At 47.9% G+C, this 26,074-nt stretch overlaps 4 protein-coding genes and 1 long non-coding RNA gene across 40 annotated transcripts in view; 4 read left to right on the forward strand and 1 right to left on the reverse strand.

The window, feature by feature from the left end:
- The first annotated feature begins 1,888 nt into the window (after nt 1–1,888).
- LOC130526179 (uncharacterized) lies at nt 1,889–5,269 on the forward strand. 3 transcript variants are annotated; one of them, XM_057033626.1, is made up of 8 exons: nt 1,889–1,933; nt 2,340–2,988; nt 3,156–3,196; nt 3,411–3,488; nt 3,572–3,628; nt 3,701–3,778; nt 3,864–3,902; nt 4,049–5,269. In XM_057033626.1, exons 2-8 carry the CDS (start codon nt 2,412–2,414, stop codon nt 5,267–5,269), a joined length of 2,091 nt encoding a protein of 696 aa, XP_056889606.1. In that variant the 5' UTR covers nt 1,889–1,933; nt 2,340–2,411. The 3 variants fall into 3 exon arrangements, with proteins under 3 accessions (XP_056889606.1, XP_056889604.1, XP_056889605.1); XM_057033624.1 differs by having other exon boundaries at nt 1,891–2,142; XM_057033625.1 differs by having other exon boundaries at nt 1,905–2,012.
- Nucleotides 5,270–5,286: 17 nt separating this feature from the next.
- Nucleotides 5,287–8,133, forward strand: LOC130526180 (uncharacterized). The gene is made up of 6 exons (XM_057033627.1): nt 5,287–5,899; nt 5,996–6,115; nt 6,252–6,569; nt 6,642–7,019; nt 7,212–7,364; nt 7,459–8,133. The coding sequence occupies exons 1-6, from the start codon at nt 5,287–5,289 to the stop codon at nt 7,752–7,754; spliced, it is 1,878 nt and encodes a 625-aa protein (XP_056889607.1). The 3' UTR covers nt 7,755–8,133.
- A 245-nt stretch (nt 8,134–8,378) lies between these two features.
- si:dkey-13n15.2 (protein transport protein Sec24C) lies at nt 8,379–14,692 on the forward strand. The gene is made up of 21 exons (XM_057031827.1): nt 8,379–8,609; nt 8,918–9,539; nt 9,654–9,706; nt 9,799–9,846; nt 9,990–10,101; nt 10,292–10,419; nt 10,504–10,639; nt 10,850–10,959; nt 11,145–11,257; nt 11,359–11,550; nt 11,628–11,724; nt 11,791–11,895; nt 12,023–12,190; nt 12,330–12,426; nt 12,514–12,662; nt 12,830–12,968; nt 13,081–13,202; nt 13,329–13,508; nt 13,596–13,793; nt 13,911–14,000; nt 14,246–14,692. The coding sequence occupies exons 1-21, from the start codon at nt 8,604–8,606 to the stop codon at nt 14,384–14,386; spliced, it is 3,006 nt and encodes a 1,001-aa protein (XP_056887807.1). The 5' UTR covers nt 8,379–8,603; the 3' UTR covers nt 14,387–14,692.
- A 995-nt stretch (nt 14,693–15,687) lies between these two features.
- Nucleotides 15,688–26,074, forward strand: part of camk2b1 (calcium/calmodulin-dependent protein kinase (CaM kinase) II beta 1) — a 31,448-nt gene continuing 21,061 nt past the window's right edge. For 21 of the 34 annotated variants that reach the window (XM_057031828.1, XM_057031846.1, XM_057031834.1 and 18 more), the window contains exons 1-5: nt 15,688–15,976; nt 18,563–18,657; nt 20,701–20,760; nt 20,964–21,018; nt 21,270–21,335. In XM_057031828.1, the coding sequence (XP_056887808.1) occupies nt 15,921–15,976; nt 18,563–18,657; nt 20,701–20,760; nt 20,964–21,018; nt 21,270–21,335 (332 nt within the window). In that variant the 5' untranslated portion in view covers nt 15,688–15,920. Of the gene's footprint in view, nt 16,081–18,562; nt 18,658–20,700; nt 20,761–20,963; nt 21,019–21,269; nt 21,336–24,622; nt 24,696–26,074 lie in introns of those variants that run through there. The other 13 variants (XM_057031830.1, XM_057031860.1, XM_057031862.1 and 10 more) reach the window with 4 other exon arrangements.
- LOC130525273 (uncharacterized) lies at nt 17,750–18,405 on the reverse strand. The gene is made up of 2 exons (XR_008950446.1): nt 18,020–18,405; nt 17,750–17,890 (listed from the first exon to the last, which is right to left on the reverse strand). It is a non-coding gene; the product is annotated as an uncharacterized LOC130525273 (long non-coding RNA).

The following is a 26,074-nucleotide window of genomic DNA, read 5'->3' on the forward strand; positions in this document are numbered from 1 at the left end:
CAGGGGTTTAGAGAGAGAACGCTCTATTTTCAGCCCACAACTCTGACATACAAACTCTGAATTTTATATTCATTCCAGTGCATTTTTTAAAATCTAGTTTCTGTCTTTGTTTTTTTTAAAAAACGATTTTAAAAAATATCGATGAAATGATCGTTTCCCCCAAGGAAAAGTCCAGAGTATCTGTCAGCAGCAGCACCTGATGATGATGATGTGCACACATGTGTATTTAACACTACATGCATGTGTGTGTGTGTGTGTGTGTGTGTGAGTGATGAGTGGATGAATGTGCTCTAAGCAGGAACATTCAACATTAACGAGTTAGCACAGTTAGCATCTCAGAGGCTGTCTCATTACTTGCTACGGCGCACGTGTGTGTTCCTGTGTGTGTATCTTCATGATGGACAGCTCCAGGTGTCTCAGCAGACCACAACAGCCTCAACCTAAAGCTCTGCCTGTCCCAACTGTCTGAAACCACATCTGTCCATCCAGCTGTGCTCACATCTTTCATGGTTACACGCAGGCAGCGTGCACAATCTGAATGCACGCCTTCATAACTCTAATGGGAGAACAAACAGAACTAATGTTTCCAATGGAGTCTATTTAAGAAGTTTGCACAAAGTTCCATAAAAAGACTCTAAACCCTTGAGCGTAGTGGATTTTTTTTTTACCTCAATAATTACAAAGAGGGGAGAAAAGGGAGAAATTAGTTTAATTTTGTCTAAATGGCCATGATGAATCATAGGTTTCTGTGCAGTGCAGCAAATAAGAGGTAATAAGCAATAAAGCATCAGGCATAGATAAGCGAAACAGCGCCATCTACAGTTAGATTAAAGAATATTAGTACTAAATTCAGCAGGAAAGAAAAAAACATATTGGAGAAATTGCTGTTTTGGATGTTTTTGACTCCTCTTCATCACTTGTTGACATCACTAAAAGTCCTTATTTGGGTTTATTCTGCATTGTGACCCAAGAACAATGATGACATTGAACGTGAACATCATCAGCTTTCATGCTGTAACGTGTTGCATGCTTGGAGACGACCATTGTTCAGTGGTAATTTTGGCTTCAGCGGCTGCTAAAGTCAAAACTACAGCGCTAACATACGGACACCAAATTTTTGTATTTATACAGGAGGGTATGGACAGATCAGGCGCACCCTGGCAGACAGAACTGACCTCGAGGCCTCAGGACCACATTAATATTACAGTACATACTGCCAGAGAGGAACCAATCAAATATTCATTTATCTCTCTCTCACTCTCTCCGGCCAGGCTATAACACGAAGTCTGTTCACGTTTTCAGTGCTGGACCTCTGCTTATGTATTCAGTTATTCAGTCCCGGGGGTGAGAGTCAAATCATAGCAACGTTTGGGGGTCAAATGAAAAACAACAACAGCGTACTGCTGAGAAACTTCTGTTTTCTCCTCCTGCTGGAGTTCCTTCTGCTGCATTTCCTCTAAAAGCAGTTGGTGCTGAGCAATGACAAATGAAGGAATATTCGGATATTACGAAGCTCCAGGTGGATTTATTACAATGGTCTTTACAAAAGACGCATCATACACATGCTGATCGGACAAATGCAGCACACATACAAGCCTTTGAGGCAATGTTGGGTTTTTGGTTTTAAAGAAAATGCTGTTTTGCAATTACTATTAGAGTGCATACAGTAATAATTATTTCTGGAAGCTTGTAGTGAATGTTGTTTGAGTTTATTTTGTTTCACCGTTATAATGGCTTTCCTTTTGGGGGAAATTTAAAACCTTCCCAGTCTTTTTTTCCTTATGATAAATTGTTTTCGTTACCATCTTTCCAACACTTGCTCAGTTCTATCGATCTTATTCTGAAAAACCAAACGGAAGTCGAATAATCGGCCAGGAAAATACATCCGTGAGGGCGGGTAAACACAGATTACTACTTCCGGTGATGCACGCAGGTACTGTGCCTGTGTTTTCCCATTTAGAAGTAAACGTTTGTGTGTGTGTTTTTTTTAATGAGCAGTTTTTGTTTTAGAGGTAAGACACAAACGGTGATATCCGAGCATGCTAATCATATACCACATCAATTAAACGTCTAAAGAAACCAATTGACCGTCACGCTGCTTGGCTAGCAATAAAATCCATGCTACAACATTTAGCTATACTGGTGTGTACAAAAGTAGAACTGGAAAAACTTTTCTGAGTGATAGTAAAGTCTGTTTTTTTATGTTTTCTTACACTGCTAGTGTCGAAACAGCAGCACAGTTCCTGAGCTCGTTTGAATCCGCTTCAACTTTTTACCTAAGCAGCGACTCAACTATTTAATCTTGACCGGTATTTATCTCTCATCCACCCCCCTCGTAGACCCGGACTCTTCGTAAGCCAGGCCCCTCTCTTTAAAAAGATGCTGGCACGCACTGATGGCTAAGGAGCAAGATGAACAACCCGCCAAATGAAAGCCACACACCCTGCCAGTCATGGACCAGTCAGAACGGCTGGTCCGCTCCAACTCCAGAATCGATTTTCAGCGCACTGTCCGGTTCCCAGCATCTCAGCATGAGATCACCTGCCCAGAGAATGTCCTATCAGGGCCTGCAGACACCCAGCCAGAGCTGCATGGTTGGCCTGACCACCTCTCCATCCACTCACCATTCTTCCCTTTTCAGAAACTCTCTTAGTAACAGTACAACTCCGGGATTTGACGATCCTGCCATGCAAAGTTCCTGCCATGCTATTTCTTTTGATCAAGAAAAGAACCTGCCTTGTGAGGCCCAACAGCTACCACTCCTCTCACCACATGACCCTTACAACCAGGTGCTCCCCGCTCCAGCCTCATCCCCCAGTCTCCGGGACGCACCGACCAGTTTGCCATCTTGTGGACGTCGGCGTGTAAATACCAACCCGCCTCGATCTGGGGGAGTGAATATGGAGTTCGCTCTCCCTCACGGAAACGACCGCAGACACTCTTCAACCACTCGGGAGTGCCAGTGGGTTCCGCCAACAGCATGCAGAGGTGAAACGCGTTGTTTGGGTTGTGAATCCGTCATTTTTGGCGATTGATCCGACCGTATTTGCGTTATTTTCACTGAACACACGGACACCAGTTTGTCACTGTGGTAGACATGATTTTGATTTGGAAAAACTTTAAATATAACTTGATTTTCTTTTTCTTGGAAGCAGAAAATGAGTCTGTTCCCAAACAAGGGGGCAACGTTCCGCCGGTAAGGACAATTCAAATCTAAATCCCCTAATGTTGCAGCATTATTTTATTTTTTTAGCCTTTTATTACACATATATTACTTTTCATGTTTGAGACGTTGGTTGTGCCATGACTGGACATTGGTTGCTCATCTGTTACCGTCATGTTTACGTCCAGCACAACAACATGAGATATGATCACTTTAAATCCAGTTTCGACCTGTTCTTCACGTTCAGGGCAGTGATGTGAGGCGATCAGATCTTTTACTTCAGCGTGCACAACTACTGCAGAGGCTGGAAGAACTGGACAAATGTGTAAGAGGATTAAGGAAATATTATTGTTCCTTTTACCGAGTTCCATTTCTAATCATAATCTCTGATAATCGCCCTGTTTTTAGTTGCAATCGGCAGATGATGGTGGCGGCGTGGTGCCGTCTGCTGACACGTACGATCAGGTACATTTAGAGATTCAGATTGTGTTGAGACCTCGAGCGGTAAAATGTGACGACGTTTTCTCGGCTTTTCAGTGTGGTTCATCCATCGACACTTCATCCCAAGCATCCCGAAATAACGGCACAGAGCAGCCGTCACCAGGGAAGAAAAAGGTCGGCCGGCACCAGAATCACCAGCTGCCTCTGATATTCAACATTTTCTCACTCTTTGCTTTTCCCTTTGTGCTCTTTTTAACAGCGGTTGTACACGGAACAGCTGACGGAAGCTGAATCAGAGGTATTCCATCATTCATGCACACGCTCGTGATCCATGATAAGGATTTTTGGCTCGTCCTCTGTGTTTGCATTGGGACTTTAGCATCTTGATGTATTTCACCAAATATCCGCCCGATGTGAGATAGCTGTTGTCATCTTCCCGTCCAGATAATGGGAAATTCTTCAGTGGAATCTGGAGACAGCGATCCTGTTTACTCTCCAGGTGGGGAAACTGACTCCTCAGAAGACTCAGCGGAGTCTGAAGGCGGCTCTTCAGTCGAGTCCCGTCCCAGTAGCCCGTCCACCAGCACGACGAAAAAATCCTCTTTCCCAGTGAGAAAGAAACCGAAACTGGAAATTTCCCAGGTCGGCATACGCCCGCCGCTGCGTCCGACCAATCTCAGGAAGTCCTCCAACACCCCGGTGTCGTGTACAAATTCTAAAGGGAGGCGAGGAAACGAGAAGCTCAATTACTGTTTGTTTTGCTCTAAGCCTCAGACCAAAGTGTCCCGACATCTTGCGAGGATCCACAGTGACAAAAAGGAGGTGGCTGCCGCGTTGCACCATCCTCAGAACGACCCGGAGAGGAGGAGGATTTTCAATCGCTTAATAAACGAGGGCAACTTTGCTCACAACAAAGTTGTTTTGAAAACCGGAAAGGGCCAGATCGCTGTCAAGAAGAGACCCAAGCATCCCAGGAAGGCCGGAGAGTTTCTTAATTGCCTTTATTGCAAAGCCCTTTTTTTAAGGAAGAGTTTGTTCAAACACATGAAAACCTGCCCGGATCGAAAGAAGAAGGAGACGCATTTCGGGCGACAGATCTTGGCCTCGAGGTGCGTGCTCGAAGCCTCCGAAGACCTCGGCATAACCGAGGAATTCAAGAACATCCTGGCCAACATGATATACGACCGCGTGACGCAGACCGTTCTGGACGACGAGCTCCTTCTGCAGTACGGGGAGCTGACAATGGAACAGAACCGGGAAAACCCCAAGATGCAGCATTACGTGAGGCAAAATCTCCGGCAGATCGCGAGGCTCCTCATCGAAGCTCAAAAAACCACCCCGATCAAGAAACTGGTGGACGTCTTCGACCCCTCCAACTTCCCGCACGTCCTGTCCGCCGTCAACATCCTGGCTGGCTACAACGCGGAGAACAACAGCTACCGCGTGGCCTCGCTGCCTGTCAAGGTGGGCGGGCAGCTGCAGAACATCTGCACCATCGTGGAGGCGAACGCCGTGAACAGCGGCGACGACACTCTGGCGGAACACGCGCAAAACTTCGTCTCCGAGTATCAGAAACACTGGAACAAGCTGGTTTACGTAGGCTCGCAGACCATTAAAAAAAACAACATAAAGACAAGAAAGAACGCCCCCCCCCCGAAGATGTGAGGCGCCTGAACACGCACATGGAGAAGCTTCACCTTCTGGCGGAGAAAAACCTCCGAGACGCTCCCTCCGTGGAGAACTACGCCGTCCTGGTGAAGCTGATCCTCACCCGCACCCTGTGTTTAAACCGGAGAACAGCGGCGGAGATCATGTCCCTCAGCCTGAAGGACTTTGCGGCGAGGAAACGGTCGGACGCGGTCGGCGACATGGACCCCTCCGTCTCAGACTTGGAGAGGATCATGTGCGGCTCCTTAATCCGGATTGACGTTCAGGGCAGGTGCGGGGTGCTCCCCGTGTTCCTGAAACCATCCCTCATCTCTGCTATGGAGGTTTTCATAGAGGTCCGCAAGGTGTGCGGCATTCCCAGCGAGAACCCCTTCCTGTTTGCCCGACCGACGGCGCTGACTCCCTATAACGCCGCTTTGTGTGTTAAACAAACCGCTGCAGAATGTGGAGCGGAGAAGCCCGGCTTCCTGACCATCAGGAAGCTGCGGAGGCATTACACGACCATGATGCAGTTGATCAGCCTGGATGAGAAGGAGGCGGAGCAAATCTTAGGTTCCAGTAATCTAGTCCGAACCCTGCGGGAGGACAGCGGCGCTTACCTGGATGATCTACACATGAGGCTAGAAGGTAAGAGGAGGCCGCCGGTGCATAATTCAGAGATCAGTATGGGGTGTGTGGGGGTGCTGTGAACTGGAGACTTTATTCTTTTTATCTTTAATGCAGCACGACTGAGATTTGAAAGAAGACGGGCCAGCCTGCACCCTGGCAAACACTTTAAATTAGCAGAGTTTTACGAAGAGCACGTGGCTGCTGCAAAATCTGGCGCCTTCAAGACCAAAACAGGTGATCTCTCAGCCTATTTGCTGAATTAGCAAATGATAGCTTCCAGCTTCCCCAATGTTTCTCCTGTCTGAAGTGCTGTCGCACCTCGCACGGACCTCAGCTGTTCCATCATCCCACTTTTCCTTTTCCTCCACAGTTTTCAGGCACCTCCATGTGAACAAATGGGATGAAACGGAGGTTCAGGCTATCGAGAGGCACATGATGGATTTCATTAAACAGCAGAAGGTCCCACAGAAAAACGACTGTGTTAAGTGTCTGGAAGCGGAGAACGAAGCACTGAGGGACCGTTCGTGGAAAGGTGTGAAGAACTATGTCAGGAACAGGATCACCACTCTGCAAAATGCCAAAAAAGCCTCTAAAACGGCAAAGAAACGGTGCGTAAATGAGGATGGAAACGAGTCCGATGGCGTTTCCAGTGATAAAAATCAGTCTCAGCATCAGGACGGCAGCGAAGGTGAACCGCCGGTAGATATTTTTGAGGTTAACAGCAGTTTATGATAAATAAGTGGAAATTGATCTTTTTCAGGGGCCAGAAATACCCACAAGCACAAATGGGGAGAGGCAGAGGTCCGGGCGGTTGAGAAGCACCTGATGCGTTTTATTAAAGAGCAAATCATCCCTCAGAAAATCGACTGTGTTCAGTGTCTCGACGCCGAGCCAGGAGCCCTGAGGAGCCGCTCGTGGAAGGGGGTGAAGGACTACATCAGAAACAGGATCACCGCCCTCCAAAGCGGAAGAAAGAGGAGAGATCCCGCTGCTTCTACACCCTCGAAGACCAAGAAGCAAAGAGCGGCTCCAAACCGGAGAAAGGGAGGTGTAAAGGAGGCCGTGCCTCAGAGTAACGCACAGATTGTGCAGCAGGGGAGAAGTTTGCAACACTATAACACCCAGATCAGCTCTCAAGGTAAAATTCCTTTATAAATGTTGTCATCTCTGATGTTAAAGACTGTGCTAATCATAAAAATAACCTATTTACTTTGATTTTGAATCCAGTTTTGACCTTACAAATGTCCTGAGTAATTATGCTAAGCTAAACTGGGTTAGGCTGAAGGGTGTATCTAGCAACACGTTGCAACCTGCTTTTCTCGTGTTTTAGGTGATGCAAGAGGACAGCAGGCGGCTCCTTGGATTCAAAGTGAGCGTCCTGGTGTCCCCCAGGGATCTACAGAGGTTTCCACTCAACAAGCATGTCAGCCATCCTTGAAAGCCAAAAGGTCCTCAAAGTCAGCAGCGGTTTCAAGCAAAAAAGGTAGAAAACATAGATAACTTTGAGAAAGTGATGCTTTAATAAAACAGAGCTCATGGATCTCTTAATGTTTATTCACCTCTTTTGTTCCCCCCAGTGTTTCAGAGCGGTGGTAAAAATAAATGGGGGGAAGAGGAGGTTCAAGCCGTTGAAAGACAAATGATGAGTTTCATCGAGGGCCATAAGATCCCCCAGAAGAACGACTGCGTTCGTTGTCTGGACACCGAAGCGGAAGCGCTGAGGAACCGCTCCTGGAAGGGGTTGAAGGACTATGTCAGGAACAGGATCACCGCCCACCTCCGACAAGGTGGAACCTCCCAAACCACAGTGTCGCACAGTGACTGGATCAGGGGGGAGGAACCACAACCTTACCAGCATTACTGGACAAACTGACAGCGGGTTTTTTTGTCCTAAGCTGCTTAACGAGGCAGAACGCTCGCTCATCGTTCCCCCACAGGTCCGTTCACCAACTACAGCAAATCGCCGGCTGTTTTCAACCAGTGGTGGTCTTTTGTCGGCTCACAATCGCCAGTTATTTCATTGTTCTGCCACCTCTGTTTTGATCTGTTCATATAAATGGACCAGATTCAATCTGATTAATTTTCATTTTTGCCAATTTTAGGGCATGTTTTCAGCAGTTCGTGCTGAGGGTTTATTAACCAGTTACTGTGGTGCTTTTCTAGACTTTTGGGTGACCATGAAGCCGTTTAGGATTTAAAGCATATATTGCCGTGTCCTAGTTCTTTAATAAAAAAAAAACAACTGACAACAACAGTGTACTTGTGTGTGCTGTCAGGCCACAGCTGATGGATGTATGAATAATATACATATGTATCCTAGCCAAACTTAAAAAAAAACAAAACATCAGAACCCTTAAACACCACCTTGCAATATACTGATGCAACAGCAGTTTTCACTAAACATTTTCCAAGGAAAGCTCATGTATAGTTGCTTTTATGGCGTTTTTCTTGAGTACACCGTGCTTTTATGTTGAAAGGGTGAACGGAAATGATTTGCGTTATTAAATTGACGCATTGCTGCGGGGGCTAGCCGGGGTTGGTCAATGACCTGTCAAGCCAGGAATATGTGCTAATGCATCGTTTAAACTCCATCCTCCAGATACTTTTGTAGTATTTTACGTTGCGCCAATAAAAGGTTTAATCCTTCCATCGCAGCAGCCGCGATGGAGCCGCTAACGTTAGCGAGGATAACGGACAAGTGCGGCGCCGTTTCCCCTGATGTATGAAGGTACCGTTCCTGATCAGTGCTAAAAACAAGACTTCTTTTAAAAGAGATTTTTGTTTTCATGTCTAATGTTTAGATGGAGCTATGGGCTGCCTGTGTCGGTTTGTTTTTCCCCCCCTTTGCACTGGCTACCTTTAATGATACTGATTGATATTAACCTAGCCAAACAACAGATTGCGACGGTTAATTGACCTTTTAAGTTAGACAATCCATACGACTTTGCATTCATTAATTACTGTAGAAAGATGAAGCATTTCTTTTGAGTGTAAAACATTTATTTTCTGTTTAAATATCGTATTAATTTTCTCTAGGAAACGAGCCAATCAGTGATGGTTATGGATGATGATGGACGTCCTCGCAACCAATCAGAGCCACACTTCCTGTCACATGTGGGTTGGCCCGAAGGTTGGTCCCCACCCCCGTGCACCCAACTTCCCAGCCTTCAGCACGGAACCCAGAGCTCGCCTCCTGAGCAGAGGTCCTGCTACGAACACTCTCAGGCTTCCACCCTAGAAGGAAACGATGCACAGCGCATCACACACTATTCTCGTCTTGCATCCATAGATTCAGCAGCCAAAGGGAAAAACATACCTCCAACTTCTCTCCCTCTCCTGGGCAAAGGAACACAGCCTTACATGACAAACCAGATCCCATTAACCTCAACTTATAGCCAAAACAACGCAATATCGCCCCCAGTTTCGCACTCGCATACACGTCAGATGTCCCAGAATGGAGCTGGGTCACCGTACCAAGAGCAGTTGCCCATCAGCTCTTGGGTACCTGGACCAAATGCATACCAGAGTCCACCATGTTCCTCTGAGCCTGCGTTTGGGCTGAGGAATGTGAAGACTTCTGATGGATATGTGCAAAGTCTGGCCTCACCTACCTCTCCTCTCCATCAGCCTCCAGAGGGGATCACGTCCCACTACATAGGTACTGTTCATTTGGATCGTTTCAATTACAAATCACATCCTGGATGGATCCAAACCAGGGAAGAAAGCAGCCCATGTGTTAGCTTCTTAAAACTTTACCGACTTCTTTTTTTAGGCAACCTAAACATTCCCTTCTCCCCTGGCAGCGACGGTGACACCACACCACAGGTGAAAACAAAAAAAATTGCATGAAATAGAAAAGATTATTAATCATAATTAAGGTTTCCAACAGTTAGTCGTTTTTTGGGGTTTTTTTGCAGTCTCCTAACTCTCGTTACGGCTTGAACCCAGAGCTTCTACCCAGTGCTGTGAGTGTATTTCACCAAATTAACATTTTAACCCCTTCAAGGTGTATCTAAACCCAAACACACCTCCCCGAGCTGCCCTCTCGCTCTGGTTAATCCTCCTCATTAACAGGTGAGTTAGTCTGAGTGGGACTTTTCTGTCTCAGGTAAAGGTGATTGCAGAGGACCAGGCTGAGTGGAAGGACAAGGTCTTTGTCTCTGAGCCTTATTCTCAACTTCCTCCCCTGGCAACCACATCCTGCACCATAGAAGACAGGGGTAAACACACACACACACACACACACACACACACCTGCTACGTCAGTACTGTAGTCACAGATACCAGCTTCTCGATTCCCCTCATCGTATGATGCAACTGAACGAAATTAAAAGGCCACAAACCAGCTTGCAGCCTCTTCTGTGGATGGAAATGCATAATGTCCATCCCCGCTCTCCATTTAAACTCCAGGAAATGCGAGTCCGCTCGCCATCCGCTCCACCACGTACTGCGTGCCCTGTGAAGGTCAAGTGGCCCTGCTCACCCGGCTGCCCCTGGGTGCCCTGGTCACCCCTCTGGCGAAGCCAAATGCTGGAGAGGTCGGGAAGTTCTACAAGTCAGAGGCGGAAAATGAAATGTTTCCGAATGACGGGCGAGTTTGTGACATGTTTATGTGACTCCAGAGCCCTCTGCAAGTGTGCACGGAGCCACAGTGCGTGAAGGGATGCAGCTGGTGTGGAGCCTCCATGTGTCCGGCCATGGGCTGGCTGGACTGCGGTCAGAGGTTTCACTGTCCCTTCTGTGATAAACTCACCGAAGGTAAAATCAGACACAGGCAATCTAAATAATAACCAATAATAATAATAAATAAGTGGAGCCTGAACTTCCAGTTTGCTGTCCTTTGTATGACTTTATACTCACAAGAATATTGTTTTCCTGGCTGAAACACTTTGATGTTGCACATAAAGGGTAAAATATTTATTGTAAGTGCTTCCTTTACATGCCTGTTTCTTCTTCTGTGGTCCTCAGTGCCATGGCAACACTACCAGCCCACCAATGGAGTGCAGGGGGCTCGGGTGGATAAAGACAAGAGGCCTGAGCTCAGCATGGGGTCGTATGAGGTCCTCAGTGCTGAAAAGGTCAAATTCTCTCAAACCTCACTTCGCGTCGTTTGGAATTTTGCAGCATTTTACGTGCAAATCAGTGCTGTATGACAACAACGTTCCCCGATTCCTTAAATCCTTCTACGGGGATTCGGGATTCATCATTAGCATCGAAGCCGATGGCAAATGAGTGTTCATGATGCTCGTTTACCTCCGTCCAGGGCGATCCTGCAGCACTGATTCTGGCCATAGACGTGTCCAGGCCCGCGCTGAGAGGAGGACATCTGGAATTTTTAACCCAACAATTACTTAATCTGCTGGGTCATGTGGAGAGGTAAGACATGCTTCCTGGCACACGTGCACACACATGCACATGCACTCTTCTCCAGCATGTTCAGCAGCTGTTGCTGCCCTTCACTCTGGATCTTCTCGTAGGGAGGACGGCGGCGCTTTGTCCGATGTCCGCGTTGGGTTGATGACATATGACACCCACGTCCACCTGTATGACCTCAGCCCTGTGCTGTCCCGCCCCCACATGCTGGTCATCACAGACACAGAAGACCTGCAGCTTCCTGTAAGGGAGGGGCTTCTGGTGCGCCTCAAAGACTGTATAGACAGTATCAACAGGTGAGACCGGTCCGGTCTCGGTTCTATGACCATATCTGGTGTCGAGTGGTGGCGTTCACGTCTGTCTCTGTGCCCAGCGTGCTGCAGCTGCTGCCTCAGTTTAGTCCAGAGGGGGAAGCTCCAGGAGGAGTCCCCGTGGAGCTGCCGGTCAAAGCAGGACTTGCTGTACTGCAGGTCGGTCCGAGTTGTAGTTCTGTTGTAGTTCTGGAAAGTTTCTGATTTCATTTGGATCGTCTTCAGGAGCTGAGCTGTCCCGGAAAACTGCTGATCTTTCACGCTGCTCCTCTGACAGAGTCACATCCTTCAAATGGATCCTCAGGGTTCTTTGGCTCCAACAAACCAAAGGTGCACACACACACACACACACACACCACACACACACACACACCACACACACACACACACACACACACACACACACACACTCACACAGCGACTGTCACTCTGCCATCATCTCGCACTGTGTTTTTAGTCCATCTTCCAGCCGTCAGATCGAGCGCTCTCATTGGCCAAGGAGTGTGTCAGTCAGGGTTGCGGCGTCCACATGTTTGTCCTCTCTCAGCAAGACGTGGGCGGAGCTTGGCCTGGACACGTTCCATATCTAACGGGTGGAGCGTTGCACTCTTACAGCCAGCTTCAGGTATGTCAGAAGCTCCGCCCACTATCATTATCATTATAATTGATAGCCAGAGACGTCCTTCAGGAGTTGACGATGACTGGCTATCGTCATAGAGCTCTGTGTTGTTTTGATCCCATTGACTGTATTATTTCCCACTCAGGGAGAACTGGACAGGGAGCGTTTCAGCACAGACCTGTGGAGGAGCGTAGAGATGGACACGGCCTACAAGGCCGACCTCAGGGTGTTTGTCAGCAAAGGTCAGACATGTTTCTGTATCAGTCAATCCGGCAGCGCCTTGAAAAACTGTCTCTAATTCCACGTTGTGTTCTTTTTTCGTGACGCAGATTTACGGGTGTCGGGCTGTTACGGACTTTTTATCCCCGGGCCTGACCCTGGCCACGTCACCATGGCAACCATGAACCAGTTTACAACCCAGGCCGTGGAGCTCGCTCACTCCAGAGGGCTGGATGAGACGAGAGGCGTCACCATACAGGTGGTAATTCTGTTAAACTGACACTTTATCACTTTGATTGCTCTTGTTTAAAGTGTAAAGCTGTTTAACCAGTTAACAGTTCATTTAACTTTATACATCTGGTTATTCTGTTAAACACCCGGAGCCCCATCTGTCTTGGTTTGACTCTCATCCTCTCTGTGTTTCAGGCTGTATTATCCTACTGTACCCAGACAGGTGACAGAAGGACCAGGGTTCACACCCTGACCCTGGGCTGCTCACGCCACCTACGGGACATTTTCCGCCAGTATCAGGCCCAAACGCTCCTCACTTTCTACTGCAAAAAAAGTAAGCTTCTGTAAGATCTTCTCGTTTTACTGGTATCCTTTGTTCACAAAATCTAACAGCTGGGACCTCACACCGAGTTGACTTCCTCTTGCGTCTCGCTGCGCGTGTCCAGTCTACTGTGCTGCGTTGGAGCGCCCCCTGCAGGAGCTGAGGGGGGAGCTGCAGACGGATGTGACGGAAGCTTTGGCGTCATATCGCAAACACAGCAGCTCCGTTTCGGTGTCTGCTGGACAGGTGATGTTTAAAAACATAAATTACACCTCATCATTAATTATCTCATTGACTTGTTTTACATTCAAATCTCTGATTTTTGTGGCGCTGAATTCAAGTCGCAACTCTCTGTAATCTCCTGTCCTGCAGCTGGTCCTCCCTCAACACCTCCGAGCACTTCCTGTTTACATTAACAGCCTGAGGAAGAGTGACGTTCTTCTGCCGGGCCTGCGGACCTCCGTTCACCAGCGTCTGCAGCAGCGATGCCAGGTGCTCGGCTTGGACACCCTCTGCATCTCCACACACTTCTACCCTCTGCTGCTCCCTCTGGTCTGTAACACCAACACTTGTGGGTCATGGCCCAAATTGAGATTTGTGTCTTCGGATTGGTACATTCCGTTCGTTTGTCCGTTTTAGCCGCTGTCAGCTGACAGCTCCGACCCTCCAAACCCAGAGGAGCCGCTGCGCTGCTCCGCCAGCAGCCTGAAGCCCACGGGCGTGTACTTGGTGCACGCACCTCTCACGCTGTTTCTCTGGGTAGGCGCTCAAGTCCCAGCATGCACCCTGGTCCAGCTCTTTAACACCAACTGCTTCTTCTCGCTGTCCTCAGGAGAGGTGAGACATCCTCATTCAGAGCAGCTTCATCTGCTCCGATAACCAAACTGTTTCTATCAACTAAGCCTCAAACTGGAAGGAGACTGAGATTTTATTCCTGTGCTTATGTTGCTACAGACCAAGCTGCCAGTTCTCCAGAACCAGCTGTCCCTCAGCGTTCGATCCCTTATCAACAAGCTGAACACCCAGGTCCCCTATGCTCGCAAGGTGAGCTGCTCCTGAAGGATCTCCTCTATGATTCATCCAAAAATCTCTGAACTGAGTCTCCACTGGCTGACAAAATTGTTAGATATTGCTAACAATTAAAGTAGTTAACGTTAGTAACAAGTGCAGTCATGAAACAATCCTCACTCCGTTTCCATCTGAATGACCGCAGGGTAACTATCACGTCCGTTAAAGATGTCATTGTTTTTGTCTCCTGGAAACATCACGGCTGTGATTTTCTTCCTCAGCTCTGGGTGGTTAAACAGGGCGACGCCGGCGAGGAGGCCCTGCAGCGCCACCTGGTGGAGGACAAGAGTCCAAACGGAGGAGCCTCGTACGCCGACTTCCTCTACCACCTTCATGTCAACTCCGTCCGGCTTCTGCAGTGACGCACACTCACACATGCACGAGCGCGCACAGCGGCAGAGTTTAAAATATAACGGACAACACATCAAGGTGTCCTGAGTTCACAGTCTGGACAGAAACTGCATTAAATGTCTCGATCTGGGTGCCGCCAACATGAGCCGGTGGAGACTGAAGAGCAGCACTGAGGAAGTGGGCTCGGCAGACAGACCTCAGCTGTCAGTCACGATGTTTTCACCTGTTTATGGTCTATTTCATTTGATGATGTGACGCTGTACTGTGTGTGTGCGTGTGTAAGCTCATTAATAAATAAATGGCATTATTTAACTAAAGTATCTGTGTAAGCTTAAAATGCACTTGATTGGCTCGAGTCTTCAATTTAATCTTTAGTAAATTCTGAAGAAATTAGCATGTGTTATTAGTTTCTGTTGGTCCAAGTTTGCATCCTCAAGCAATTTTTATGCTGCCCAACATTCTGGTGGGACACTGACTGAGAGGACATCATCATTTTATAGCCTGTTTGACACTTAAGCCTAAACCAGAAAGACGCCATTTATTATTATTTTCTTTGAAAAATCTTACAAATTAAAGCCATTGTTATTATAGAACAAAGACCTATTATACGGAACAAATCTATCATGCATTTCTGATCTTCTGTTGCCTTCTACCCTACATGACCAGCATTTGAATGTTTATATTTTTGTAGTTTGTATTTAACAGCGAATCACACCTTTCAGCTTGAGTGCAGATGCATGCAAATGGTGACAGGTTCTGAAGGCACAAATAAGTGCCCACATATTTGCCCCTATTTGGAAATCCGCACCCAGCCTGCTGGAGGTGTGTTGGATTACGTCGACACGCGTTGCAACTCCATCATGTGTCCGCCAGAGGGCAACAATAGCCGCGACCTCCACGTCCCAAAACTGAATCTCATAACGAGCCCCGAATAGGCTGCGTCAAGTTAGCTAGAACTAGCATAAACAAACCGGAAAATACATAAATATTTAGAAGACGAACGTTTGCTGGAGTTTATATTGCGTATTTGACAAAGTATGTGGCAAAGTTTGCTGAATTCCGTATGTTGAAGTTACGCGACCGATAAGTCACAACTAGTCATGGCGCGAACATACTTCAAGTTCATCACGCACAAGTATTTATATAACAGGGCATAGTGATTTCACCAGTTCTTACAAAAATAGTCTTCGTCTTAGTCTTACATTTACATCAGTTTTAGGAAAACAGCCCAGGAGAAATAGTGACTAGTTTTAAACGCAACGTCTGTATTTTATTTTGAAAATCGCAGCAGGAAGTGACCTTGTCTCGTTCCGGAAACTTGACGGCGGTCCTGTGAAGCGCAGCGGCTGTCAGCGGTGAGAGAGAGTCCACCCGCCCTGGTCGCTGCAACTGCACTTATCGCCCTCCTTCACTCGGCACTTTTCGTTTTTACCGCTCCAGCTGCTGGGCGGATCCGCCGGTTTAAAGCTTGTTTAGGACTCGCGTCTTTTCCGGAGCTGTCAAAGTAGTTGAAGAAGAGGAAGAAGCGCGAGACAGGGGAGCGACATGGCCACAACAACGCGATTCACAGACGAATACCAACTGTACGAGGAGCTGGGGAAGTGAGTCTGCTGGCTTCACTGTTGCAGCTTGAGCCTTGGCTTTAGTGTGAAGCTGGGAAGAGGACGTTGAGACTGGATTCTGGCCAGTGCAGAGCAGCACCAATGTTTGTGCACCATTAAGTGTGTCTGTGTCTGTGTGTGTGTGTGTGTGTGTGTGTGTGTGTGTGTGTGTGTGTGTGTGTGTGTGTTGCGCGCGCGCTTTTTTTCGGGATGACAGCTCTCGAAATACGTCTCTCTCTCTACCAGTTGCCTCCTCTCTTCAGAATGTTCTCTCTGCCCCGCACGGTCCTCATTATTTGCGGCGCGTTTGCAGACACGACGACGCGCGCACTCCGGCGTTAAAGTGCAGGCGAGAGGTGCGAGAGGTGCGAGAGGTGTGCGCGGCGAGGGAAGGCGGCAGCGGTTTATTAAAAGCACACTTTCCCTCCCGAGCGCTCCCTTTATAGGGTGCGAGGACTCTTCGAGGCTCAGGTGTGGTCGCTGGAGAGAAAGTGACGCGTTTATGGGCGACTTGTCACACCTGCAGACCCAGACATCAAAGCTCTGAGCAGTTGTCAGTAGATATCCATGCATTCATATCGGTGTGTTGCTCCAGCACCCCCCCACACACACATAGGTGGTGGAGCATGTTCGGTATTTTTGGCACCAAAAGTTGATGATGATGTCACTGAGTTACCCTCCAACTGGGAACCAGCCACTGGTTTCTTTGCTGTTCCACCAGCTGTTCTGTTGTTCCGGTCTGAGCTGAGGTGACGCCATCAAAATGTTTTTAATGTCACGCCGAATTGCGCTGAAGGTGCTCGACTGTGCTTCGCTGCGGTTCTCTGGTCTCGCTTCAATTGTTGTCCACTGCGCCCCCACTGGTTGCGGGTGGTACTGCAACAGATGACACCTTCATAGAAATGAGATGGTTGTTTTTAATATAAAGCCTAAAGATTAATTTACTCTGTGGAGGATGAGGGTGCTGGTGCTCGTCAGACGTCTGCTGTTGGCGTCGTCGTGTTAGCTTGATCCGCCACTTGCAGACCTCTGAGATAAATGCCACTCTCAGCAGCACGCCTTCTTTTTGCATTCTAGATCAATAAAGTTATAATGCATAATTGATTCAACAGCTGCTCGCCGAAAGGCCGCAGACGAAACACTTTCATATCTGTTGGGTTACTAAGTCAATCTCGTGTGGTTCGGTCAGTCAACAAGACTGTTGCTAAACTCGCTCTCTCGCGCAGTAATTTTGAGGGTCTCATTCACACTTCCTGGTGAATTTGATTGCAAGCTAAGCCGTGATTACTTGGCGTCATGCTGTGACCAGGGTGACTCAACGATCACCATACGTCCCGCAGGCTTCACAGTGGAAATGCAGATCAGGAGCAGCGGGACCGGACCGAACCGGACTGTCCTGAATGGTAGAAACGGCCCTGTAGGGTGTAGAGATGTAGATCAAGGACATCCTGGCAACCAGTGGCAGCCATCCCCAGCACTAAATGATCGTCGCAGCGTAGATTAGGCCTATTACTTTGAATTTTTAGGAATCTGCCACTGCAGGAATTGCAACGTCCTCATGATCTCAGTAACATCTGTTAATGGGACCGTGATGGGGAATAAATGGCAGTTTAGAGGCCAGGAATGAATGTTGCTCCCAACATCTGTCAGGTGGCTTTCCCTGCGTCATCGCTGCTCGCTCACTCGAGGTGTTATTGGTGATGAAACCAGCTGCGAGCAACAGATTTCAGATGCGCTCCAGCAAAATGTTTGAATTGTGAAGTCACAGAAAGGTTGTGTTTGATATCAGAGAGCCATTTGTAAGCAGCACATATTCCTGCAGATTTCATAATCCTGGAATAATCTACATGTGAGCGTGTTGTCGCCTCCTCCCTCTGGTGGTGTCGCTGTCTTTGCCTGACCTGTGACATCAAGCTGCTCCTTTGTTGTTTTCGCCATGCGACTTTACTCAATAGGTAACTTTTCCAGCCACGTTTCTGGCCGATCGCTCTCAGGACGATTTTAAAAATAACACCAGGGCAGCGTCAACCCTTTTTTTTTAACATGACAATCTTTCAGATGTACGCGTCAGGCGGTTTGGATCGACTCTCAGACCGAGCACCTGCTATTCGAAGGGACGATTTTTTACGCCAGGTGTCATGTGACATGGCACTTCCTGGTCTTCTCAACCTGCTCGGTCTCATCACACATGACGTGACCGGGGGTTAACTAAACTAAGCCCCACAATGTCCATTTAGCCAGCTTTACCCTTTAAAATGCCCCCCGACATGTCGCAGTGTGTGAACGCACCGGCACATATGGACCTTAGGGGTCAGCCGGGCTTACAGCTTTCACCTTTGACCCTGACCTTGCTGTTTGTCTGCAACTGCCTCAGTCAGAGGTTGACTGATGGCACCAGTCAAACCAGTTCTAGCTGTGAAGTCCACTCTCTCAGGGATCTGAGTGATCCTTTCCGGGAGAGATCAGCCTGACGTCCCGGCCTCCCTCCACCGCCACGACGCTCCGTTGATCCAGAGGAATATTGCGTAACCTGAACTTGGGCGTCCGCCAGAGCTCCACACCTACTTTTGTCTCCGTGTCTCACAGGGGCGCCTTTTCCGTGGTGCGCAGATGCGTGAAGCTGTGTACGGGACAGGAGTACGCCGCCAAAATAATCAACACCAAAAAGCTGTCTGCACGAGGTAAACACGCTCGCTTCCTTCTGCTGCTCCTCCCGCTCTTGTTGCACGGCTGGACGTCCCGTGTGGGTGTCCAGAGTGTGACATCCGCCCCAGACCTCCCAGGCAGGCGCTGCCAGGTTTTATGTATTTGGTTTGGGCTGGCTTCTTCATCATTTTCAGGAAGCTGGAGAGATCAGTGAGGTTCTGCGCCCCGGTTACAGCAGCTTAAAGGGGAACATTGTGCAAGGATGAGTAGGTGGAGAGGGTAGCCAAGGAGGGGGGGGGCAGGCGAGGAGAAGGCACCCTAAGAACTTGGCAGCTGAAGGCTGTACGCTGTGCATGCCTTTAGCACAGGACTCTCATCTGACTTTTTTGGTAACTCTCTCTGCCACACACACCCACCCACACACACACACACACACACACACACCGCCAGGAGAAGAGAGTGAGACTGTATTCAGCTGACTGCACATTTGACTCTGTCAATCCTCTGTTATGGCTCTAGGAAAATGAATCAGCTAGTCACATCATGAATTGCACTTAGTGGCTCATTATCAGCGATTATCTTTTAAATGGAGGTGATTTAGGCTCGTACTAGTTCACTAAAACCCATAACGCAATAAAACCAACACACCATGCCTGTTAAAAATGGAGTAGCGCTGATTAAGTTAATGGAAAAGCCGTTAATATTCTGCTGATTATGGGAGACCCGAGTGGATGGAAACCTGTGTGGACAAGATGAAATCATCCAGGGAAATGACCCCAAGACCTTCCGACTGTGTGTGACTGTTCTGTTCTGAATAATCTTTGCTTATAATTGTGATGTAAGTATTTCCCTCCTCACAGATCAGGTTTAGCACCTCTGCCTCTCCCAAAACCCCGGGGCACTTCTGTGGCCGATCACTGGGTTTTGGACGGGGTTTAGCCGACCTGTGGAAATATAACCTGTGCTCTTCATCTTCCTTTGATACTGTAGCTCTGCGGCCTGGTGGCTGTGCTGTAGCGTCTCCAACACACCTTTGTGCATCTCTCAGGTTCTCCGGCTGTGCTCTGACCTCATTTAAACATTGTGCCAATGTCAGCTAACCAGGACAGATGTGGTCACCTCTGTCGAGCTCATTCTTTAATATTAAACTGGAGCCTCAGCCATCGTATCCCAGTTTAGTGAGAAGAACAGCTGCCTTTAATCTCGAAGAAGGTTCAATGATACCAGAATGCTGAAAAAAAGCTTTCGATTAAATCAGCAAATGGATAAAAATCATTAAGTAGGTTTGTCTCTAATCATAGGAAGCTAATATTGTAAAAAAGGAACCCAAGCTGCTACGGTGCAGCAGCGACAGGCAGGCTTGATGCAGATTATTCATCCCTGTTGCATTTTCCCTCCCTTCCATCTCTTCCTCCTGTCCTCCCTTCAGCACTCCTCCGCTTCTTTCCCCCGCCTCGCTCCTCATCTTCTGAGACTGTAATCACAAGGCTTGCGCTTCACTGTCACTCTTCAGCGACGGCGTGCGTCTGTGTGTATTTGGATCCATGCAGCGTACACGTGTGTTCAATACATTTTCATTTTCGTGGTGATATTCTCTGCCACGTTCTGCCTGCCTGCACATGGAGGGTGCCTCCCTACCCGCTGTGAGCACAACATGTGGGCTGAAAACCATGATCCATATAGACGAGGTCTTCATGTACACACACGCTCATGTGGGCCTGCATTCTGACTGATATGCTGTTATAATCTGGTCACCTTCACTCTGTTGCCTTTATTTCTTCTCAGATCAGGATGATGGAGCAAGAAACTGCACTGTTTGCATAAGCTAACTAAGCTAACATTAGCCAAAGCAAGCCGTCGGGTAGCATCTTAATCTAATAATGGGTCATGAATGGAGAAATCCCTCCAACTCGCTATTTTATAACAACTCTGCTGCGCTGTACATTCCTCTGTTGATCATCAGGGCTAACCTGAATGTTCCACAGGAGCCGCGGCAGGATAATAATAACTGATATCTACAGAGAGCAAGCTCATTATCGCTCATTTCTCCCCTCTGAATTTCTGTCTCTGGCTTTTAGATCACCAGAAGCTGGAACGAGAGGCTCGGATTTGTCGCCTGTTGAAACATCCCAACATTGGTGAGGGCTCCTCTGTGTTGGATCCAGTAGTGTGCAGATAGAATACCCGATCATACTGGTAAAACTGACCAGAAGAGCTCAGCTAAGGATGTATTTTTCCTACTCTGTCGTTTATATTCTGCTGTTTAGCACAAAAACATCATAATTGTGGAAAAACCCAACTAAAAAACAATTTCAACAAGTGTTTTTCCTCTGTTTTTCAGTGCGTCTCCACGACAGTATATCAGAGGAGGGCTTCCACTACCTCCTGTTCGACTTGTAAGCCCTCCTTCGCTCCCAACTCTTGCCTACACATGCAATTACATAACCCTTTTGCCTATAATACCCCGCACCCCTCGACCACTGCCACCCACACCTCCACATCTTGGCTGTTGCCTCTAGTTCCCTTGGTAACAATAAGGGAAGGGGCAGGCTGGGGTAAGTGGGGTGCTGTAGGAAACAAGTACTTAGGTATCAGCCCTCAGTTCCTGTGTGTGTGTGTGTGTGTGTGTGTGTGCGTGTGTGTACAGGGTGACTGGAGGGGAGCTGTTTGAGGACATCGTAGCTCGAGAGTACTACAGCGAGGCCGATGCCAGGTAGGTGCCAGCTCTTCCCCGTCTGTCCTTTTTTTTTTAAAGATTTCCCTCCTCTCGTGTTCCCTTTCATGGTCCTTTCATCTATTTTCTCTATCTCTTCTCCTCTGCCCCATCCATCCATTTCTCTACTTCTTCTCCCTCCTTTGAAAACGGTCTATTTCTCCTTTTACTCCTCCGCTCGAGGAGGTTGTCGTTGCCTGGATTCATTTTGCCCCTGAAGTTTATTAAGAGACGGAGAAGCGACTTCTACGTGACACACCTGAGTCGGCGAGCCTGTCGGAACTCTTAGCGCTGCTCACCTGTTTAGTTTCCAGACGCTCCGATCCTTTTAATCTGGCCTAATCTCCATCTCCACCACCAGCCCGTCTTGTTTTATACCTTCCTCCCACCGCTCCTTGACTCACAGACACATGCGTAAACCATCGGTGGAAGAGGAAACGGACTTGCCGGGGGTGGACAGACAGTGGGATGAAAGAAGCGTGAGAGACATTTGACTGCTGAGAATAACAGTCGTGACGTGGGTGTTAAAAATGAAGCAGCAGTCGCAGATTCAGGCTGTAACACTGAACTCTAGTCTGGACTCCACGGTGGATACAATTGACCAACATTTGACTTGTTTGTCCTCCATTACGTTCACGTCTTTTGCTTGTGATCGCCCCCCCTCTCAGACATTGAAAGTTCACCACGATGTTGTGGTTTCATCTTTTTCAGTCCAGCATTAATGGAAATAAGTTATGAATGAACGTGTAGCAAACACGGCTCCTATTCAGCCTTTAGTCCACAGTGAAAGCTGGTTACACCGGATTATACACAACCGGCCTGAGTTTAACCAACACACCACATCCGAACACAACTGTTTGCTTTGTGTGTCTGTGTGGTTTCAGCACCAAAACACACCATCTTCTGGAAGAGCGAGGACATTTTTGGGAAGTAAGGATGATTTATGAGGATCAAGGAGCTGAACTTTTAAAGTTACAGTTAGGATTAGGTTTAGGTAAAGGTCAGATCAGGGTTAGAGTTAGGCACTGATGGTTAGGGCTAAGATATATAATGTCTATGAAAGTCCTGACAAAGATAGAAGTACAAGGATGTGTGTGTGTGTGTGTGTGTGTGTGTGTATTCTACCATGTATAAAGCCTCGAACTTAATTTCCTACTCATTTGGCAACACATTTCCCCCTCACTTCCAAACAAATGCACACACACACATTAACCTATGTGCATATGTTTTTATACACTCCCCCCCCACACACACACACACTAAGTCATCCAGGTCCGTCCTCTGTCTGTCAGCCTAACTTCCTTGGAGACCAGCCAAAAGTGGGACTTTAATTAGTTAGGATAATTAGTCTCTTCCTCTCTCTCTTGCTTGCTTGCTTGCACACACTCACACACACACACACACGCACATGCACACGTTCAAACTCTCTTTTCTGTAACATCTGTATTCCTGTAGGCCAGTGGCTGGCATCTGTTAAAGAAATGGAATTAAAGGTGCTCAATAGTGTGATTAGCAGTTAAACGCTGCTAAATAAAGCAGGAGCAATGGTGGGTCACCATGTGGCTGTTTGTAGCCCCCCCCCCCCCCCGCTGATATCGATTATTCACAAGGATGTTGGTATTATTATGTAAATCGGATTTTGGTTTGATTTGATGTTTGCTTTGTGACATTTCCATCTCCAGCAAATGGGATTTATGCATAATTTGTCAGCCCACATTGTGAATTATGGAGAACTCAACCTTTGAAATATAAATAGGAACAGATAAAGTTGTAGAGCTGTGGGAAATATTTCGCTGACGCGGCATCGAGTTCGGCGCCCTCTACGGTTGGAAGGTTTTTTTGTTTTTAAATGCGAAGCGGGTCACGAGTGACCCAGGACTGAAGTCACGCTGTTGGCACCAGAGAAGGCCGCAGATCAGCTCACACACGTGGTTTAAACGTTGGTCTGCACGTATCCATGGCACCCGTATACGTTCGGCCTCCTTTCCTGAGTCGGCTGGCAACAGATTCTAAAACATTTGCAGTGAACCGAGTTTCAAGTTCCGTAAAAGCTTTATTTAACTGGGATACGTCCCATTAAAACTGCATATCTGTTTGTTTTAAATGGGGCTTGGAACCGTACACCCTCCCTGACAAGAGCAACCACTTAACACAGCATGCGTGTCTCCGTGGGGGCCAGAGAACTCCCAGACGGGCCGGAGCAACAGACGACTCCGCACAGTCGGGCCTCGGCCAGAACGTGAACCCGCGAGCTTCCTCCAGTGACGCAACAGTGGTGACCGGTGGGCCCTTTCAGTCATCAGACAACTGGGCCTTAGGTTATCTGAGCGCGGCCCTAAAGGATCGGATCCTTTTCAGGGGCTCCGGCATTTAACTGTGGGGCAAAAGAGGCCTAAAGGTGCTCGTTTTTATCTGTTTCCCCCCCAGTTCTTAGTTAGCTGACGCGTTAGCAAAGGATTGAACGTCCTTTTAATGTTCTCACCTGAACTTACCTTTTTTCTTGTAGAAACAAATGTTTATGTTTATGTGTGTGTGTGTGTGTGTGGTGTGTGTGTGTGTGTGTGTGTGTGTGTGCACCCATGCACATACACTATATCTCCATCTCTCCACCCCCCCCCCTCGGTAAATGCTGCGTGGGTGTGGATCCTGCAGGCTGCCTGTCTCTTCACTTATTCACATATTCCACATATTTTGCTCTCACTGCAGCCGAGCCGCATGTGCACGTTTGAGTAAGTGCACGTACCAGCGACATCCCGATCGGTCCCTGCGTGACACGCTCTCTACCTCCTTTTAGCGACACAAATTAGCCTGTCAGCGGTGTCCTCTGACTCGCTCTCATTGAATAAATGTTCTGTTTCATGTGTTCTCGTCCCTCTTTTTCTCCGCTCTGCCATCTTCCTCCCATCCGTCGTCACGTTCTCTCACTCCACTCTTCTTCTTCTTCTTCTGTTTCTTCTTCTCCTGTTTGCTGTTATTGTTATTCTGTCTGGCAGGTTGTTTTTGCTGTTGCTGTTCTTGTCCTCTCTCATCTTGTTTAAAAAAATGAATCTTTTTGTCTCCTCCACCTGCAACCACCAATCCATTGCCCCCCCCCCACACTATGTGTTTCTCATCTTTTCTGCCCTCCCATCTCTGCCACCTCTTCTCTGAATCCCCCTCCTCATGCTGACCCTTGCATGCACGTCACCTGACCTCTCCCCTTTTTTCTTCACCCCCCCTTTATCCTTCTGTGCTCACCATCAACGCCCCCCCCCCAACTGTCCCCCCTCTCTCTTTTGTCTTCACAGTCACTGTATCCATCAGATTCTAGAAAGTGTTCATCACATTCACCAACATGACATAGTGCACAGGGACCTGAAGGTTAGTATATGTAGAGGAGCATCTGCATCTAACCCCCCTCCTTCCACCCCCCCCCCCCTTTTAACCTCTGCTTGCTCCCTTTTACCTCTGTCCTGGATTCCCTCTCTCCATCCTTCTGCCACCCTGTCATGTTTAGAGGTGCCGGTCTTGTGTCCGCCTGTCTGATGCGTTTCTGTCTGGTCTCGGTGTGTTTATACTCTCTGCTGGAGGGGCTCAACCCCCCGCCCCCTCCCCACACACACACACACACACCTCCTTTCTTTTGTCATGTTACAAACGACCACATGATAAATGCCCCTGCTGCTCTGGCTGACAGCCGATCAGTAAGTCAGCCATCATTCTGACGGTCGTCCAGGCTTCCGTGTCTCCCACCTGATGTTTTTTTGAAGTTATCTGATCACCCCCCCCCCCCTCCTTTTGTTTATCTTCTCCCCTCTCTGTGTTTTGAGTGATTTTATTTTATTACCTCCATAATAATGGCTGCACACAAGCCATTTCGTCCAACTTTATGGAAGCACTTACAGGTTAAATATATGTCTAATCTAGTTTGCCATTGCTTAGTCAGTGATAATTTATTAGCAGATGCATCACGGAAAGCCTGCAAATCTGTCAAACAAGTCATTTCCAAACCTGTAGGTTGAGGTGAAACTCGATTACTGACTGTCTGCATGTGACTTCGGACCAGTTGTTTCCATTTCACTTTAAGTGTTTTTCTTTCTTTTTCTGTAAAATGAAACCTATCCTTGACTGTAATATGACAAAATGCCAGGAAGGAGCCACGTCTTTGCCGGTCTTGTGGGACTCTGCAGGGTGGAATTACTGGAAATATGAACCAGCCTGTTGATGACATGACGCTGCATTGTGACCCGTAGATGCTTTAATTAGAAGCCCAAAGTCTCAAAGTCTCAGTTTTACACTTCCCAAAACCTCGCTGAGGTTTTTTAAAATTTCACATTGTCGGGGGAACAGGAAATAATGATGCACCGTCAACACTTTACCATTGGGTGTGAGTCCCTCTGTGCAGATTAACATCAGCTCAAACTTACCCGTCCACAGGAAAAGACTACCAAGTTTTACACACACACCCACACACACTCCAGTAGCACTGGTTTGATAATAACAGGCCTTAAAAGACAGCTACACTGGTCCGAAACGTGGCATTGACCCAGAGACATCTTTATTAATTCTCCCATGACTCACTCCTTCCCTCACCTCCTCCAGCGCCCGGCCAGTTACTGCACGTGCTCCCTTAGCTGAGGATGAAACAGAAGAGCCCTCTCGGTCCATTCTCTACTCTTCAATCCTCTCCCACTCCTCCCAACATACCTCCTCTCCCAGCTTCCTTTTCCACACCCCTGGCTTTTGCACGGAATCGAGGC

Source organism: Takifugu flavidus, chromosome 5 (genome assembly GCF_003711565.1).
Source record: "Takifugu flavidus isolate HTHZ2018 chromosome 5, ASM371156v2, whole genome shotgun sequence".
NCBI classification, from domain to species: Eukaryota; Metazoa; Chordata; class Actinopteri; order Tetraodontiformes; family Tetraodontidae; genus Takifugu; species Takifugu flavidus.